We start from the raw sequence: 18949 nt of genomic DNA on the forward strand, positions 1-18949 counted from the left end.
GGCGAGGCAAATGAGGACGATATAGAGATTCTTATATGAAGGGTAGGACGATATAGAGATTCTTATATGAAGGGTAACGACTCTTAATCACTTGAAATGCAAATGCAACCAGAACAACATCATAACAGCGCCCATGGACTTTCAGTCATCCATAAACATTCTGGACCTTTCACTTATGTCCGATATAACTCTGAATTCTTTTCTATCCTCTAAAATCTGAAAGCAATGACATATATATTTTATAAAATTGTAATGTGAATATCACATACACCCAGGCAGATGCGCAAACTCGTGTTTCCAAACAGAAACAATATTTAATACTATAATAGCAGGAGACCTCTATTAATATTTGGTTTCCCATCTTTGATACCTAGGAAAATGAGGAAAATCCACACAATTCTACCAAGCAAACAATTGACAAATGTTATGAACATATTACAATCGTCAAATTGTAATCCATCAACTTCAGCACCATATCAAGGGATTGTCATTGCAGGATTGCTACTCGCCTCTTACAATATGGTACAACACTGATTGGCCTGTTTTGCCTGCTTGTAGAACATCTGTTTCAAAAACCACCGTCATCATCTTCTCACATTAAAAACAAACTTTAATTCCAAATTTCAAGAGGCAAATATTATGGTTTAACAATGGAAAAAAAAAAAAAGGTAGTAATCAGTCATGATATGCGTGTGTTACACAGCCAAGACAGACTGGCATAAACAAATTATAATACATGAACCTAATCTTCAAACTAAGACAAAATTAGGTGGGATCTTCCTAGCATCATGTCGTTGGGCAATAATGGTATTCTTCCAATGTTAAATATTATACAGTGAAAACTTGACATTGCTTTTCTAGACTCAACTAAGGTAACATAACCCTCGTTCAAGCACTGCAACACGTTTAGAAAGCCAGGCAACAAGTCATTTTAAACAATGATGCCTTCCCATGATCTCATCATAAGTGCTATTTAACACCATAATATTTATGGCATGCAAAATAACATATTGCATTATCTCACACCTAGACACACCAAAAAGTTCTGTTCTATCAACTTTTCTTGATATTGAAAGATCCCAAAGCCCTTAACATCACACTTCAAATTATAGGTAATTAACATGACATGGGCTTACACGCATATGAAGATCAAATGTACTATGTGAGAGTGTGCAGTGGCAAATTCATAGTCATTCACAATAATTGTCTGTACCTGCGATGCTGCACTAAGATCTGAACTCTTCTCAACTAAACTGTCAAGTCTCTCACCTCGTGCAAGCACACTATCAATGGTCTTATGCTGAACCAAGGAAAGAAACAACAAATAAGCCGGGTGAGAAATGTAGGAGATGACCAATAAGCAACGGCATATACTGAATAAAGATAAATTTATAACACAAAAGATATCTCCAACTTATTTCAGGAAAAAATTTCAGCAGATAAGGTCCATAAGGGTATTCAGTTGAAGATCTTCTTTTGGCCATTACTAAACAAAACAAAATGCCAAGTTGGAGGTTCTACTTAAATACAAAAGAATATTTACAACAAACAAACAGACGCACTGAATCCACCAACAAAAAAATTATAAAAACAGACACGACAAAAATATGTTGAACAAAATGTAAATGAAATAGTGCACTATACTCACAAGGATAATTTTTGTTTCATCTAATTCCCTCTGAATTTTCAACAACTTATCAGCCTCTGCGGGGTCCTGAAAATTGAAAATAAAGAAACAAGAAAGTAGCTTCAGTTATAACTCATGAAACTTCATCTGTTTTGTCGAATCTGAAAACATAATCTTGGTTAACCATATGTTGCCTTATGACTCCAGATAAACAAACGAGGGCAAAAACAGATTAACAGACACACCTGGAACTTGGTCAGGGCCTCACCCAAATAGGGCCATGTTTGTGTGCTGTCCTGTTGTGCAGTCCTCCAAGAATCACCAAATTTTTTCTGATATTCATCTAGCACCTGCCAATCGTAGGAATCAATCAGATCTTTGATGAGACAAACATAAAACAAGCCTGGAGCACTATATTTAAGGTAGTCCATGAAACCAAGTATGCAAAAACCTCAGGCACAACTAATTACAAATCAAAGTCAATTGGATCTCAATTTCTCACTAGGGTACCACTTAAGCTGAAGCAATTAGCCATCACAAAAATATGGGAAGCAAGGTATGGAAAATGAAGGGATTATTCAATGTATGGATACACTTATGCTCCTAGAAAAGGTACATATTGTGTTACCTGGTTGAGCAAAGAAAATGCACTTCGGACAGGATAGTGGTCATCCATAAAGCCCACCGCACAAAGACCATTGCTGTTGTAAGCATGCACCTTATACTCTATGAAGAAACAACACAAAGAAATTCAGAGTTTATAAAAGCATACTGAAACTCCAACAAAAGATAAACAAGAAGAACAAGAACTTAAATGAGCGTCTAAGAAACATATTCAAAATTACAACAGTAATAACCCTGAGAGTAAGACAGTCTGTGCCGTATGTTTTAGTGACCTTATTTAAAGAAATTTCTAGTAAAAACGTGCCAACAAACTCCAATAAACAATTGCATCTGATGCCGAATGAAATTGGGGCAATGCAAATTCAAGCCTCAAATTCTATAATCACTACAAAAGTATACAGAAAACCCGAAATTTGCAATTGCAACAAAATTCTGTAACCCCAAATCAAGAAAAAATATACAAACAAACAATATCACACAAAGACAAGAGAGTTGAAAACTCCGGAAAACCGAGATCTCAAATCAAACCAGATTAATCAGCTAAGGATTTAAAACGCAAATTAGAATGATCAGAGCTTCCATCAAATTGGGAAAAATTATTAATATCGTATATAGCGCATAGAACACCTATACAGTTGAAAACAAAAGTGACTGCAAGGGGGATCAGCGAAAATTGGGGGACCCGAACCGTAAGAAATAACGGACCTTCGTGCTTGACGGACTGACGTTGTCCGGATGGGGTCCGTTTGGCAACGGTGCGACCGACAAAGACGATGAACTCCTTGACGCTGGACCTCTGGAAGTAGCCGAAGTGACTGGTATCGGAGGCGTTGGCCAGAATGGTCGGGTCGGATTCGTCCGGGTTGCACTTGAGGACCAGCAAGGCCGTGATCTTCATCTTTCTTCTCTGTTTCTCTGATTCTCTGTCCCTCCGCTATTCCTTATAAAAGATCTATTGGGGTTCGGAGGTCTCTTGTAACAGAGAGTCTGAAGTCTGGTGTTTGATTTGGGAATTGGGGGATTCGGATCGTGGAGAGGGTGAAGAAAGGGAAAGTAAGAATTGTGTTCCAGCAAGAGAAGGGTAGAGATCTAGTGCACTTACAGAGTCTTTGGATACGGTGCAATTAGGTCGGCATCGCCGTGCACTTGTATGACTTAATATATGCCTTATCCTTTTCCTCACAAAAATACCCTTAATTTTTTTTTTTTTTATAGAAAATATATTTTATTAAAAAAATAATAAGTACTATAAGAAGTGTATAAAAAATCTTAAATTTAAATATTATAATATATATGCCTTATACTTTTTCTTTGTTCCCAACACCATAGTACATACAAAATCCAACTCATTCGGACCGCCTTTAAATCAATTCCTTATTCGCATTGGCCAACAATTATTAATTCCTTATGCTTTTTCAAAATTTAAATTCCTTATGCTTTTATAAAAATTTGAATTCCTTATGCTTATCTAAAGATATATCTCTTTATGGTTAACGGGTCTAGTCCACTAAAAAATGGCATCAACTTGCAGACTAATGATTTCAAATTCAAATCCTCATAGAACCATGGTAGTGTGAGCGAGAATCCCTCTCTCTTATAATTGAGACTATTACTTGTACTAAAATATATATATATATATATATCTCTTTATGAGAAAAAAATGCTAATCTTCGTTGCATTTTACATTAAAAGTGTATATAATGTATATAGTTATTTATAAGTGTGACTGCTTTATCTTGATAGTAAATTATTTATCGCCATTTTAAAAATCAATGAAGAGGAATTTAAATCGCAAACCGAGTACAACATTGAAAATATAAGTAACACTGATATATTCACTTATTAGCTATATTCATATGAATTAGATCCTGTTCATACAAGATCGGAAGAACATTGGGCCTAAGAGGGGCACATGCCTCCTCCCAAACCCATTCCCTTGTTTTTCATTTGTTATTTTATATATATGTATAACTTAATGGAGTCTAGTTACAAAATTGCTCCCCAAACATGACTCTCATATCCCTCTTTATTCTTTTCTCACTTATTATGGAGAATCTTTTTTTTAAAACTCTCTTCATCCCTTAAAACATGTTCTCTCTCTCTCTCTCTCAAAATCTCTATAAATATTATAATGAGTTATTATTGAAATATTAAATGAAACAAGCTAATAAAATAGAAAATTATAATCCAAAATGTAGAGTTTTGTGACAAGTTAGACTCAAAAAGAAAAAAGATACTTGACTTGTCTAAGGTGTCCTACTGTCAACAACTCATGGTTCGCCTGTATATGAAGGTTTAGTACTTAGACAATGACAGTAATCCTGTTAGAGGACTCAAATTTGAAAAAAATAATCACTTTAATTTTGACTTATGATCTTATATATTTGTTTATTAAAGGTCCATATTGTTGTTGCTTGTTGCTCATGTGATCAAGAACACACTTGTATGAAAATGGGGATAATATTGTTTTGCTATTTCTGGCCAATAACATTATGATACGTATGATAACTTCTCCACATGGCATATCGTTATTCACCAAAGATAACAAAATAGTGATATCCTGTTGCAACCAAGTTTTTCTGCGCGCGATTTATGAAAGACAACGTTACTTGTAACTGATTATCCTATTGAAGATTACTCCCGTTAGATCTTAACCATTATGGCATTATGAATGAATGAATTCAATTTGGTTTTATAACAAACTTCTCAAACAATATTGAGGCAGCAGTAGAACATCTGGAACTGGAATTCATGCAAACCGTGTCAGAAACGCCTAATTATAGAAAAGCGGGGGTTTCAAAAAACCGTTAAGGCTTTTAAGGTTACAGATGCCTGGTTTCCCGCGAAAGAAATACAAAGCCAACTGGTCCAACTCCATCAGTCTACAAAAATAGTAAATACAGGAATTGACCCAAAAACTAAAAACGGTTCTCCTTTAATAGTTATTCCTGGGCTGCTATTAATGCGAGAAATCTGTGCGGAGTAAATTGGTAAAAAAAGAAAGAAGAGCCCCTATTTGGGCTTAAGCTTTTTCTTGATACCTTTGGGGGTAAATTAAATTCATCATCTCTCATCTTTTTTTCTCCCTTTGCCCCCCCTTACCACCACTTCTTTTTCCTTTCCATCACATTCCCTTGATAGTTTTCCAGAAACTTGACAGGGAGTGCCTGATTCCTCCAGAAGTAAGTTCTTTTGGGTTTCTTCTAATTTTCTCTTTTTTTTTTTCTTCTTTCAATGTTGTTTATGTTAAGAATAGATCATTTGTTTGAGGCATTCTCTAAACTTTAATTAAGATAAGAAATATTTTTTTGTTCTGTTTGATGATATGAATTCTCACCTACGAATTCAATTATGAAAAATGTGAACATATAAACACACTCTAGTTTTGACAATTGTTATGATCTGCCTCTCTGTTTTGTTTTTCCTATTATGTTCTACATTTGATAAACTGACTGTTGGAATCTGCAACAGAGTCAGAAGAAATGATCAGGTGTTTGTTTTTCATATCCTTGTTGATCCACGCAACTTTAGCAGCGAAAGCACCAAATGCAGGACAGAAGGCCCCTGCGGAGTCTCCAGCAAAGAAATGGCTGACTTTAAATGGTAATAACACCTTTTTGTTTACTATTTGGAGCTAACGAATTGGCCATTTCAAAACGAAAACGAATAAAAGAATTCTTCAACCAAAAGTTGATCTACTCTGCAAAAAAGAAAAAAAGAAAAAAAAAGGGGCAAGAAATTGGGCTTCTCAGAAGTTTCATTTAAGTGAATAAGGCCAATCTCAAGAAATAATTTGATAACTTGATATTAACTGAACCAAAATATGAGACGAAACAACAAGGTTTCTTCTACATTTGCAGGAATGTCTAAACGCTTAACTATTACTAGTATCAAGTCAGTGTAATGACTTTCTGCAACTCATGATTTTACCTGCAGGACAAGAGCCCCTCGTTATAGCTCGTGGAGGGTTTTCGGGACTTTTTCCTGAATCCAGCGCCTATGCGAGTGACATGGCAAAGTCTCAAAGTTTGCCAGGGTACGCTTTCTTCTGCAATCTGCAGTTAACGAAAGATAGCGTTGGAATATGCCTGTCGAACATTCTGCTTGATAATACAACAACTATATCTATGTTCTACCCTAAAGGCCAAAAGACTTACAATGTGAATGGGAAGGATATTCGTGGCTGGTTTGCTTTGGATTTTACAGCTGATCAGCTGTTAAACAATGTATCACGTAAGTTACAAATCAAGTAGACAACAACATTTATGGGTTAAGGTGACTAGTAATCATGCTTTGTTTTCTTGTGTTCAATTCTTTTACAGTGACTCAAAACATTTTTTCCCGACCAAGTCACTTCGACGGTACTCTGCCAATAGCAACTGTTGAGGATGCTTTAGGAATTAAACCAGACAAATTCTGGCTGAACGTTCCGGTATCTCTCTATCCCTTTCTATACTATCAATGAGTTATTTTTGTAGAGTTGTTCTTCATCAGTCATAAATCATTTTCATTTTCATAATAAATGGTTTTGGTGTTTGGTTTGCTGTCCGTGGCATACAGTATGATACATTTTATAGCCAACACAAAATCAGTATGGCATCATTTGTTGAAAAGGCAATCAGATTTGCATCTGTGAATTACATCTCATCTCCTGAGATTGGTTTCTTGAAAACCATAAGTGCAAAAGTGAACAAAGGGAGGACAAAGCTCATCTTCCAGTTCCTAGATCCTGAAGAAACTGAACCCACAACCAAACAAAACTACAGCGCACTTGTGAAGAATCTTGGGATGATCAAGTCAGTTGCAGCTGGAATCCTTGTCCCAAAAGAATACATATGGCCTGTCAATAAGAACAACTATTTGGAGGCTGCCACTACACTCGTGACTGAGGCTCACAAACAAGGGCTAGAAGTACATGCTTCTGGTTTCGCAAATGACATTGTGCTCCCTTATAATTACAGTTTTGATCCAACAGCTGAGTACCTGCAGTTTGTAGATCAGCCAAACTTTTCTGTTGATGGGGTGCTTACAGATTTCCCTCCTACCGCATCCGAAACCATTGGTGAGATATCAGCCTTTGCTTATGTTTCATTCAATTTAATAGCACCTACTTGACACAGACATTCATTTCACAAAACAAATATTGGATTTCTGCCCCAATTAACCTGCCAATGCTTTCCCTGGTGCAGCATGCTTTGCACAGAACAATAATGGTACCAAGCCTAAAAAAGGTAAGAATATTCTAGAAACTTTTGTACGCCAACAGTTGTGTTGTGAATCCTGTAATATTGTTGTTAGGAAGTTTCTTATAGAACTTTTGACTTTGCAGGACTTCCTTTGATCATAACAAGAAATGGAGCAAGTGGGACCTATCCTGGCAGCACAGACCTTGCTTATAAGCAAGCAGTAGATGATGGGGCTGACATAATAGATTGCTCAGTTCAACTGTCAAGTGATGGAGTTGCCTTCTGCTTAGATACCATAGACCTCAACTCAGGCACTAATGCATTATCTCAGTTCATGACCAAGAGTGAGACTATCCCTGAACTTCAAGCAGAAGCTGGAGTCTTCTCATTCCAGCTCTCATGGGATGAGATTCAGAGCTTGAAACGTAAGCTTCTTTAATTCAAAATCTGATATTGCTAGTAAGTAGCAAGCTTCTGAAAATCCCATCTCACCCGTTAACGGTTCATCTTGGCTCTTTTTATTTCAGCTCAAATACAAAGCCCGTACGGAACTAAGGAAAAAGTATATAGAAACCCAGCTAACAAGGACGTGGGCAAACTGGTGACCCTCTCTGACTTCCTGGAGTTTTCTAAGACAAAGGCAGTTACTGGAATCTTGATCAACATTGAGGCAAGACTTTTAATAGTTTCATTCATTTTGATTCTCAAACTCTTCTTATTAGATATTCATTTTTGCTCAAAGTTAACGATGTTGTGGGATGAATTGTCAGAATGCTGCGTACCTAGCATCAAAGGCAGGTCTGGACATTGTGAAAACTGTAACCTCTGCCTTGAGCAATGCCACATTTGACAAGCAATCCACTCAGCAAGTGTTGATCAAATCAGATGACACTTCAGTGCTGTCCAAGTTCAAAGATGTGAAAACATACAGAAGGGTGCTCAACATTAAGGAGAAAATAAGTGATGCACCCAAGGCATCCGTGGATGAGATCAAGAAGTTTGCAGACGCAGTAACTGTCTCCAAAGATTCCATTGTCAAAATTGGCGATTACTTCATTTCGGGGAAAACGAACGTTGTCAAGGAAATGAAGGCCGCAAACATCTCGGTGTATGTCCATTGGCTGAAGAATGAGTTCGTCAGTCTCATGTTTGATTATTTCTCCGACCCCATCATAGAGATTGCATCATATGCTCTAGAGTTCCAAGTTGATGGCATCGTCACCGATTTCCCAGCAACTGCTAACAAATATATGAGTAAGTATTATTGGTATAGTAGTGTTATTTTTCTGTTTAGTTACATAATAAAACCACCCTCACAACAAGTTTTGACATGAACTTGCAGGGTGCCCATGTAATGATATGGACCCCAAGGCCAATATCCCATATCCCATTTTACCAGTGGAACCTGGTGCTTTGCTGGGTTTGGTAGCCCCCGAGGCATTGTCACCAGCACAAGCCCCAAGCCCAGCTCTTCAAACTTCCAATGTCGTTGACCCCCCGCTTCCTGAAGTGGTGAAGAAAAATGAGACCAGCCCACCACCCTCCAGCAGCAGCTCTGATTCAACTAATTCCGGCTCCAAATCTACACCTGCTCCTGGATCTTCTGAAAAGTCAAGTGCTTTCGCAAATGCTGCCAATATTTGTCTTTCTTTAGTTGCCATAGTGGTTCTCGCTTTGCTGGCAAATTAAGTAACCTTGGCCTTGAGCTTCTAAGATTACGTGAGTCTGTAATATACTTACATAATTTATATAGTATAGTAAATATCGCAAATTAGACAGATTTATTCTGACTAGTTAAATTTATATCAATTCAATTATGTTGTTTTCAAGATGCCATTCCATTCATCCCAGTCAATCAACTCAAACCAACAATACTAATCTGTTTTTTTTCATTAACCATATCCCTTACCCTTAATTAAGATCAACTTGATATCAAGTAAAGGTCAAAATTTTATTACATCATTGGATCAAGTTGAGTATTTAACATGGTAAAAGGTTTAATCTTTTACCAAGGGTTATGGGTCGCTCGCTCATAATTTTTCCAAGCAAAATTAAAAAAATTTATTAAAAAAACAGGGGAAAAATAATAATATTCGATAAAATATGGAAATCAACAAAGAGACAACGAGGCTCAGATTCGCCTTTTTTCAGACAAAAGAGGAAGGAAACGCGGCCTTCCATGGCTGCGACTACGGGCGCTACCTGTGGATGAAAGGACAGAACAGTCATTTTCACCAACAGAGCAACCGGGTCGCCCCGCCAAGGAAACCGGGTCACCATTTCCACGGTCTGGTTTTACAGAAGCTACAAATATCATCACCGCCTCTTGACTTTCGGTCACTATTACACAGAGAGAGAGAGAGAGAGAGAGAGAGAGAGAGAGAGAGTGAGAAAAGAAGAAGAAGCAGAAGATGATGATGATGATGATGAGGAAGAGGACGAGGGAGAGGAAGAGAGCTGTTTAGTTGCATCGCATGTAACATAAGGTTGGGTGAAAATCATCGGCTCCGCAGACATTCAGAGAGGTGGCAACCAACCCTCAGGAACACCCCAAACGGCCTCTCTGAGAGCAAAGCCTCATTCTTAAACTAATGAGCCTTAAACCCTAACCTCCTGCTGCCTCAGGCCTATTTTATAGTGCTCCGGACTTGGGGGAAGGGTATTTTGGTCAGTCAGGTATCATGAAACTTTCTGGGACACAATGGTCATATCATGAAAAGATGGGGACATAAAAAAAAAATAGCTAAAGAGATATTTGGACACAATTTGTCTTTGGGTTTTCATAATTTTGACTTGAGAAGAACTTACATTAGGGATTGCAAAACAGTGCTATTTCCGTTGTATACAAAATTTTCTTCTTATTTTACCTACTTATTTGGCTCCTATTTTGGATGATATAGATTGAGTTGGGTGTCAACTCGAAATGTTATTTGTTATTTCATTTTAATTTTCAGATTCGTCCCCTCTTGTAACCGAAAGAAAAAAGTTGGTAATTGGTATGAGAGTCCAGAATTTAACATGCATAATAAATATGCAAAAACGTTTTGTTACCATTAACTATAGAAATCAGAAGTCCATAATTTGCATTTTGCAATGGCTTAGAATCTTCTACTGAACACCACTAACAGGACTTCTCAATCTCATAATCTCAATGACAAAATTTTTTCCTTGTAAATTTAAATTCAAAAATCCGAACGATCAAGCATATCTACCAGAGTCATCCTCCTTGGGAACCTAGGTGGCAGCCTCAAATACATAGCATCTTCAATCTCAATTGGCTGATGTGTTGCCACAATCACAATTCCACCTTTCTTCCTATGCTCTGCAATGATATATTCAAGCAACTTCAGCCCCTCAGTGTCCAAAGCAACAGAAGGCTCATCAAGCAACCAGATTGGCCTATCCATTGCCAGCAACCTCGCGAGCTGCAGCCTTTTCCGCTGCCCCATCGACAGCATTCTTGCTTTCTCCTTTGCCAGTCTCCCAAGCCCCATCAGCTCCAAAGCTGGCATTGAATTCCCCTGCTTGCCTTCAAGAACTTCAAACCACTGAACATTGTCCAGAACTGTGAACTTCTCCTTCACAGCATCTTTAAGGGAGAGCCAGTTAAGTTGAAGCTTGTACTGGTGGAAAACACCTGAATCTGTGATGTCATGCCCGTTCCACAGGACCTGACCAGCTGAAGGACGAGAAAATCCAGCCAACATACGCAGGAAGGTAGTCTTGCCTGAGCCATTAGTGCCCATCAGTACAAGTGCTCCACCATCATGAATGGAGGCATTTACATGTCTCAAGATTTGTTGGGCATTCCTCATACAAGAGACATTGTCGAGAAGGAGACGGGGAAGCGGGGGCTTTCTGAGAGACATCAGGGTCTAAGAAACAGGAAAACTGCAGCTAATGCTAGACTATCAAAGAACTTTTGAAGTGTTTATCATCTGCAGTTGATGTTCAAGTGTTTATTATAGCTGTTATCAGAAAATTTCTCTAAGAAAGTTAAGGAAAAATAAGGAGAGGAGAGTTATACTTGGAATAACGGATGAAGCAAAAGAACATGTTGAGAATCAAAACTCAAGGTTTAATTTTTCTTTGAACAAGTTACAAAACTAAAATCAAACTGTAATTGCGTGAGGAGGAACGGAGCAAATTTGAATGCAATGCAGTATCATCATAGAAAGTTTTAACCCAAATGAAAAGAAGAAAATCCATTGCAAACTTTCCTGAACGATTTGATTACTATATCATCTGAATAAAATGCAAAAATCAAGAGAAACGCGATCCACATATGGATTGGCATAACAAAACACAAGCATCTGGGTATTATCCATAATCATGCAGACAGATTCACTGAGAAAACAAATAAAAACACATCAGAATTCTCATTGAATCAAACACAAACAGAGGCAAATTACATGGAAACAAGACAGACAGAAGCACAATATGTTATCTAATGAAATAGAAAATTGAATAATTAAATTTCATAAAGTCACACAATATTGCAAAATTAAACAGAGCCGCGAGGTCAAAAAGGGGTTTTTTTTATTTATAATAAAAAACCAATTTGGGATTGATGTTCATATTGGGTATGACAGTAACGGATCAAAAAGTCAAAAGAGCCAAGCAGAAGTGAGGGAGACGCTGATGAAAAGGAAGAGCAGCTGGTGCAAGCAGAAGGGAAAATTGAACTCAAAACAACTCAACCTATAACTTTCATTTTGTAATATTTTTCACACTTCTTTCTGCCAGAAAGAAAGTAAACAAATTCCATGAAAAACTAGAGAAACTAAAAAGGATGACTTACCGGCGATGGACGATAGCTCAGTGAGTCAGTGCTGGCAAAACAGTCACGGATGGGGATTGATTTTATCTAATTACCATTTGAACACCAGCCAGAGATCATGAATTCGAAAGAGGAAAATCAAAGTTACAGAGAATGTGCAATACCCAGAAACAAAAACACATTAAAATTGCAAAAGCTTATCAAAGAATAAGACTTTATACTATTAAGTGAGAAGTGAAACCTGGTTGCTGGAGTGTCAAGGTAAGCTTCGTCGTGAGTGAGATCAGATGCGACGATAAGTAATTGTAAAGGAAGGAGGGAGGGAGAGCTCTGAAAACAAATGGGGTTTGATTTGAGTTTGGGTTAATTTGGGTGGTATGGCTATCGGGTGGGTCTCTCTAGTTGGGTAATATCCATTTAACTTTTCACCAAAAAATACTTCTATAATTTTTTGGGCTTTTTTTGTTTAATTGCACTTTACTTTTTCACAAAAAAATAAATACAATTTATTTCGTTGATAAATTTAACGAGTTATGATTTGATGTGATGCTGATCTTGGTCATAAATTTTTCATCTTTTTTTGTTTGTTTAATAACTAACGATTAGCTTTTTTCTCTGTGCTGTGATATATATATGTATTTTATAGAATCTCTATGCCTACGATTCAAAATTATGATATTTTCTCTGTAATCTCTAATTTTTAACAACCTGGGTTTCCATTAATCTGCTTAGTAGCAAATGTGTGACTCCCTTTCCAATGCCCTGGTTGAGAGCGCAAAACGCGACCTTTACAAGAAATTACTGAATGTGACTAAAAAAGAAATAATAAGGACTAAAGAGAGACGATAGAGACTAGAGTATAAGTGAGGAGGAGGAGGAGGAGGCTCAGATTGATAAATTGATAGGGTGTGGCTTATAGAAAGGAGTTTGTAAATGAAAGAGCAGAAATTGCAAAGGATACTTCAATAAAATAGTAATGAAAAGAAAGAAATTGCAAATGTCATTCAGCCTGCCGTTTACAAAAGGCACATTACATATTTATAGTTACAGATAAGGAAACATAGATGATTGAGGACAGATTGCAACAAATCCAAGGTAGATCTGTTACTCAGTATTATTCTCTTAGTGCTAAGGAAAAACAAAAGACACTGCTCCCATAACCAAGTGGGCTTTCGCAATACTGGGTTTGAGGATATGCGTAGGAAGGTTGTATCATAAATATAGTTAGGTCAGGCAAGGGAAATGGAAGCCTGTGAGAAGGACAAAAGTGTAATTTCACAGGCCATCCTTCCCTTACAAGCCGGTTTTTAAGGGCAAGTTCTACCCATGGGCTCTTAAGATGCTTGAAGCATGTAAAAGCAACATATGTGAACGAATAATCTACTCCTATTGTCAAAAAGATGAAGGTTTGTTTACTTAAAAATCCATAGCTTTTACTTTTACACTCAGAATAAATCTGAGAGACGGATTGTTAAAAGAATGGGTAGAGCTAGGTCCTCTTGAACACAATTTACATGATCTCCTTACCCCTCTGATGGAGTACAGATTTATGCACAACTTCCCCACCTGAGCTGACAAAGTAGGTTACCTGCAGCCCAGAATAAGGAAAGAACAAATGTATCAAACATGATAGACAAGGGATACCTTTTTAATAAAATAAAGCTGTAATGAAACAGCACAAGAAATGAATACCCACAATCTTTAGTGTGCTGACTCTATGAAGAAGAAAACCATCCTCCATTCGCCCCGGGTTCCCAAGGTAGCTCAGGCTGCGTCGTTGGACACTGCTAGCGCAACCCTGCCCACTTAAGTATGCATTCTGGAGAATAACATGTATTGGTGAGGAGAGGACTTGGGAGTCAGATTTGGCATTTTACTTGGAATCGGTGCAGAAATAAGGTTTTAGTGAATACAGAAAAAAAAAATTCTTACCACTTCAAATTTCATAAAAATAAGTTGTAGAGACTCAAAAACTTTCTTTGCTCCCATTCCCTCCTCACCATCTTCACAAATAGCCAATGGGTGGAATCCAACGACTATGCGCCTATATGACAATACAAGCCAGTTTGACATTGGAAGATTAGTTATCACTTACTGAAAAAAAAAGCTCAAGGAGTGAGGGCTAGTTGGAAACCAATTCTTAAAGTCATATCTTCTATACCGCAGAAATTCCAGTTCATGTAAGCATCATAATGAAAACCAGAATTTTAGAGTTGGATTGCAAAAATAACAGCTTCAAAACACAGAAACAATATGAGTCATGAAATATCAATTATCAGAAAACACCAAAATTGAAAGAACATTTCACAATTTCTTCAAGCTTTTTTGTGTTTTTAAGATATTGCTAGCACATAAGATCAGAAAAGCCAAGAACATGAATCAACTACAACTAGCAGGGCCATACAAGTAATTAATTTTACCAGTTACTACCGGTTACTTCTAGTGTCCTTTTCAGCCAATTTAACTGATTGTTTCCGAACCCACCTAATGATCCGGTGCCCTTCACGTTGAAAATAAGTTCAAGTAAGAAAGTAGAACAAAAAGATACATATATACAGCAGAAACAATATATTTATCAACCCTTGGATGAACTGCCAGTCAAGCAAAGAAGGAAATCTATACAAAATAGGATCGGATAGATAAAATTGAAAAACAAAATAATACATACCTGTAACAATCCAGTATCCACCACAATGACATCTAAGGTTTTCTCGTAAGGTAAATTGATCTTCTTTTGGAAGTAACCTCCTCCGTGTCTTTCTGAAACTCTAGTGGTGTACCTACAAGTGCTACTATTCATGCCTTAACCAGGAAAAAATAAACAACAGTGCAAACAGCATAGCTGAACCTCAGACACGGCAATAAGAACATTATATTAGATAAATGTACCCAATTCAAAGAATATTGCCTAGAGGACAGCATACCAGGGAAGTTTCAGTGATGAGAAAAGCAGAGTACCCTGTAAAAGAATACATCCACCATTGTTACCAACAGTTGAAACCAAAGAAAGGAACAACTTCTAGTCTTTAACAATTGTAATCTATCAACTTTATCCATTTTGTTGAAGTACATAGAATATACCTCCATTTATGATTAATCCCATCATATTAAGATTCTTAAAAGGTCTTTCTTCCATGTTGAGAGATACATACTTCAATAATCAAGCAGAATGGTGGCTTTGCAGCTCAAATGCTTTGAGAAAAAAAAAGAGAAAAAAAACCTTACATTCTGCATGAGCGGATCATCTTTCCCAAGATCACTAATGTCCACCACGAACTTTGCCTTGTACTTCTTTACCACCTTCTCCATCTTTATCAACAAGAAGAACCACAATTAATCCAGGGAAAATATTGTCAAAGCCCTCACAACTCTGCTCACTTAAAGTAACCAAAGGAAAAAGTGGAAACAAGATTCCTCTGCAAACAATATCATAGTACTACTCCCACCCGGTTATTCAGCCGAGCCTTTCATTTAGCACCAAAACAAAACCACACTGTATAACGTAGATTATTTCCTTCGAGTTTCCCCATATTTCCTAACATTAACAACAATCATATCCACCAAGATAGCATTAGAGGAGATAAAAATCTTTGCTTTATAGAATATAGGCCAAATTCCTTACTTGATTATTCAAGAAGCATTATAACTTAAGAAACTGACCTGTTTGAGAAGATGGGTCTGTTGATTGACAGGTCTGAAGCCCCCTCCAACGCTGATAAAATAAAGATCAAGGGGTCTCGTCCCACTTGTACCATGGTAAATAGGCTTCTGAGGCTGACCCAGTTGAAAAGCAAGGTAGAGACTAAAGCACAAACATGCCTGCGCCACAAAAGTAAGAACCCAAGAGGGTTTTTCCATTCTATAACAGTACTCTCACTCACTGCCTCTCTTTTCTTTTCTTTTTTCCTTTTTGGGTCTGAATCTCACTGCCTCTCTTTCTGCTCAGTAAGATTAAGCTAGCTAGACTTACAGATCTGAATGAACGCCTGAGACGATGACATGTATCGAGTTCGACTGTAGTATTAGTATTGTTGATGAACCTGCACTGCACATGATGCGCAAGTACGTTACTGTGAGTCTCGGGAAAACCACACAAAATGACTTGATTTTGAGGGTATATATATTCCATTTCCATTTATTTTCAGCGTCTAAAGTTTATCCATTGCTATATTGATGCTGATAGATACCCCATTATTCATTATTGACGATGAACACGTCTTAACAGGCTGTGAAGATTCCAAACTGAGAAGTTTCGTCTGTGTCTCGGTATTATTTACTATAGGGCATCTACAACATGTTCCTTATTTTTTAATTAAAATTTAGCTAAAAACATACAAAAGTTATTTTAAGAACTCTTTATAAAATTTGAACTTCAATCATACTCCCTAGTTTAGAGAGTCATAAATACTATAATTATTTTTTAATTCAATATAATTGGTCTATCTCTATACAAAATAATATATATATAAAAATAGTTTGTATTAATTAAAAGTTTAAAATATGTATAAAACAAAGCAACATTAAATTATAGGGAGTCACTAGAGTCCTTTCTTTTTCCTCATATTTAGGAGCTTCTAGAGGTCTTTGTATTTTAGGAGGTGGATAGGGAGCATGATTAAAGTTGTATTTTTCCAATTCATTCCTAAAATTTATCTAAGAATGTAGTTTAGGAAGCCCATTATGGATGCTCTAACCATTATCACCCTAAACATTTTCACAGCCTTCCTAAAATACTAGGTCAGGTCATCCTTAGTTGGCAGGGCTCCACGTAAAACCAATGGGTTTCCAAGCGAAGTTCTTTCTTTTTGGTCAATCGCCAAGGTACTTTTGTGAAAGGGGTAAACTGCCCAATATCCACCTAAACTATCACGCTTGTCAAAATCTCCATCCTCAATTAATTTTTCAGCCAATTTAGCCCTTGTATTAAATTTATTCGCCTCACCCCGGCCGTTAGCTTTTTCACAAGATACTGGGGTAAAATAGGAACAAAAAGTAATTTGATTAGAACAAAATACAGTGATCAGGCATGTCAGAATAAGTGGGGATAAACAACACAACCCCGAGTATCATAACTTGCGAAGATCTATCCCAGCCTTCTTGGCAACGGCATCAATTCCGTTTTTCTCTATCGTTTTCAATGATTTACTTGATAAACGTAGTTTAAGAAAGAGCTTCCCAGCTTCCCACCAAACCCTCTTGTATTGTAGGTTCACAAACTGCAACTTTTTGGTCTTGTGAGCTGAGAAGGAAATCTTGTTTGCCCTGTTTGATTTCTTCCCAGTGAAAGGACAAATTCTACGGGCAACAATGGGCTGAAGGGCAGGTGGGGAAGAGGTGGAGATGGACTTGGGCAGCTGAGACGATATGTATTTATAGCTTTACAGATAATGTTTTTGTTATTAAAAAAATAATAATAATAATTGAGTGAAGAATTTATGGTTGGAACCACCTTGGGTGTTGTCAATTTTGTATGGTTCATAAAGTTTAAAGCTCGACAAGGATTGGGTTTTGCTGGTTCTTGGAGTTCTTTTTCTAGTTTCAGATTTTTTTATAAATTCTAGTTTCCCCCATTCCCCCCACTCCGCAAAACCCAGAATCAGCACCCCTCCCCCGATTTCTTCTCCCTCATTCTGATTTCTTCTGCCCCCATTTCCCAACCACCAACCACCACCCACAGACCCATCCCCCCTCCTCCCACCCCCCACCTGCAGAAACCAGAATCCCCTCTCCCCCCCTCCTCCCGATTTATTTCTTCCCCATTCGAGCTCTTTGAAGAACCAGAGAAAAAAAATCAATTTTTAGCACCCAACCCAGCTGATGCTGTCGCAGACCATCAAGCTATGGTTTGTAAATTTCTAAACCCAAAACCCAGAAAGAGGAAGGAAGAAATCCCTAAACCCAAATTGGTTTGCTTGAGAACATTGCAAATTGGTTTGCTCTGAAAAACATAGCAATGTCCATGGCAGTGTTGTAGAGGTGGGTATATCTTCAAGTCCTCCTTCTCCACCTCCGCTGCTGCTCTTTCACTGGAAAAACCTTGCGGATGTGGGATTGCAGAGAGAGGGTCTGAGGGATGGGGTAGGGAAGACGTTGATTGCTAGGGTTTTTTTTTTTTTTTAATTTTATATTTTCGCCTTTTAGTTTTTAAAGATTTAATTATTTTTAACGGAAAATTGAATGAAACTACATGAAAACTAATGGCATGGGCTAAATTGACCATTTAAAATAGTCTGATGGTTAAATTAGTTGAAAAAATAATTTAAGGTGGATATTTCGACAAGCATTATAGTTAATTGGGGTTTTTGACGGTTTAACCTTTGTGAAAGAAAAAAAAATTTCCACCCTCTTTTTGGGTGCTAAGGAGGGCTTTTGTGAAGTTTTTAGCTTAGAACTTAGGACACATGACCCATTTTGATTCGAACTTAGGACAAAACAGTGAAGAGCAATCCAAATCACCAATTGCAGCGTCAATTTAACATTCAAAAATGATGAATATATTGAGAAAAACCAAGCAAAGGATCCGAATACCATATGCATATATGGAACAGATGGTGACACAAAAGGAGAATAACAGTGCTCCTTCATGCAACTAGCACAGGAGCACTGGGACACCATAACACGTACAAGAAGAGATTTATGTAATTTAGAATAATACCATTAATTATTCCTTTTTCTATTGTTACATTAACTTTCTACTAATCCGTTGTTTTTAAAACTCACTTGTTCCAAAAA

At 37.3% G+C, this 18949-nt stretch overlaps 4 protein-coding genes across 5 annotated transcripts; 1 reads left to right on the forward strand and 3 right to left on the reverse strand.

Annotated features, from left to right (window-relative positions):
• Positions 1-217: 217 nt before the first annotated feature.
• Positions 218-3392, reverse strand: YKT61 (SNARE-like superfamily protein). The gene is made up of 6 exons (XM_021958383.2): positions 2957-3392; positions 2256-2353; positions 1873-1977; positions 1649-1714; positions 1214-1300; positions 218-563 (listed from the first exon to the last, which is right to left on the reverse strand). Exons 1-6 carry the CDS (start codon positions 3147-3149, stop codon positions 513-515), a joined length of 600 nt encoding a protein of 199 aa, XP_021814075.1. The 5' UTR covers positions 3150-3392; the 3' UTR covers positions 218-512.
• Positions 3393-5235: 1843 nt separating this feature from the next.
• On the forward strand, positions 5236-9266 carry SVL4 (SHV3-like 4). Its single transcript, XM_021958331.2, has 10 exons — positions 5236-5433; positions 5723-5854; positions 6188-6484; positions 6574-6683; positions 6812-7313; positions 7441-7482; positions 7581-7862; positions 7965-8107; positions 8208-8691; positions 8780-9266. The coding sequence occupies exons 2-10, from the start codon at positions 5734-5736 to the stop codon at positions 9124-9126; spliced, it is 2328 nt and encodes a 775-aa protein (XP_021814023.1). The 5' UTR covers positions 5236-5433; positions 5723-5733; the 3' UTR covers positions 9127-9266.
• A 1183-nt stretch (positions 9267-10449) lies between these two features.
• ABCI1 (non-intrinsic ABC protein 10) lies at positions 10450-12705 on the reverse strand. Of its 2 annotated transcripts, none has more exons than XM_021958391.2 (2): positions 12459-12705; positions 10450-11375 (listed from the first exon to the last, which is right to left on the reverse strand). In XM_021958391.2, the coding sequence occupies exon 2, from the start codon at positions 11304-11306 to the stop codon at positions 10620-10622; it is 687 nt and encodes a 228-aa protein (XP_021814083.1). In that variant the 5' UTR covers positions 11307-11375; positions 12459-12705; the 3' UTR covers positions 10450-10619. The 2 variants fall into 2 exon arrangements, with proteins under 2 accessions (XP_021814083.1, XP_021814082.1); XM_021958390.2 differs by lacking the exon at positions 12459-12705 and adding an exon at positions 12239-12452.
• Positions 12706-13585: 880 nt separating this feature from the next.
• LOC110756896 (Calcineurin-like metallo-phosphoesterase superfamily protein) lies at positions 13586-16338 on the reverse strand. The gene is made up of 8 exons (XM_088244249.1): positions 15878-16338; positions 15443-15526; positions 15142-15176; positions 14886-14997; positions 14638-14717; positions 14150-14261; positions 13914-14036; positions 13586-13805 (listed from the first exon to the last, which is right to left on the reverse strand). Exons 1-8 carry the CDS (start codon positions 16073-16075, stop codon positions 13728-13730), a joined length of 822 nt encoding a protein of 273 aa, XP_088100375.1. The 5' UTR covers positions 16076-16338; the 3' UTR covers positions 13586-13727.
• Positions 16339-18949: the final 2611 nt, after the last annotated feature.

This window comes from Prunus avium, chromosome 7 (genome assembly GCF_965620075.1).
Source record: "Prunus avium chromosome 7, drPruAviu1.hap1.1, whole genome shotgun sequence".
In the NCBI taxonomy this organism is placed as follows: domain Eukaryota; kingdom Viridiplantae; phylum Streptophyta; class Magnoliopsida; order Rosales; family Rosaceae; genus Prunus; species Prunus avium.

Coding starts and splice junctions, on each gene's coding strand:
- YKT61 (XM_021958383.2), bottom strand. CDS start 3,149: ATGAAGATCACGGCCTTGCTGGTCCTCAAGTGCAACCCGGACGAATCC. Junction 1,978..2,255: donor CATTTTCTTTGCTCAACCAG/GTAACACAATAT, acceptor TACGATTGGCAG/GTGCTAGATGAATATCAGAA. Junction 1,301..1,648: donor ATGAAACAAAAATTATCCTT/GTGAGTATAGTG, acceptor TCCTTGGTTCAG/CATAAGACCATTGATAGTGT.
- SVL4 (XM_021958331.2), top strand. CDS start 5,734: ATGATCAGGTGTTTGTTTTTCATATCCTTGTTGATCCACGCAACTTTA. Junction 7,863..7,964: donor TGAGATTCAGAGCTTGAAAC/GTAAGCTTCTTT, acceptor TTTTTATTTCAG/CTCAAATACAAAGCCCGTAC. Junction 8,108..8,207: donor GAATCTTGATCAACATTGAG/GCAAGACTTTTA, acceptor ATGAATTGTCAG/AATGCTGCGTACCTAGCATC.
- ABCI1 (XM_021958391.2), bottom strand. CDS start 11,306: ATGTCTCTCAGAAAGCCCCCGCTTCCCCGTCTCCTTCTCGACAATGTC.
- LOC110756896 (XM_088244249.1), bottom strand. CDS start 16,075: ATGGAAAAACCCTCTTGGGTTCTTACTTTTGTGGCGCAGGCATGTTTG. Junction 15,527..15,877: donor AGACCCATCTTCTCAAACAG/GTCAGTTTCTTA, acceptor TTGTTGATAAAG/ATGGAGAAGGTGGTAAAGAA. Junction 14,037..14,149: donor TTTTTATGAAATTTGAAGTG/GTAAGAATTTTT, acceptor GTTATTCTCCAG/AATGCATACTTAAGTGGGCA.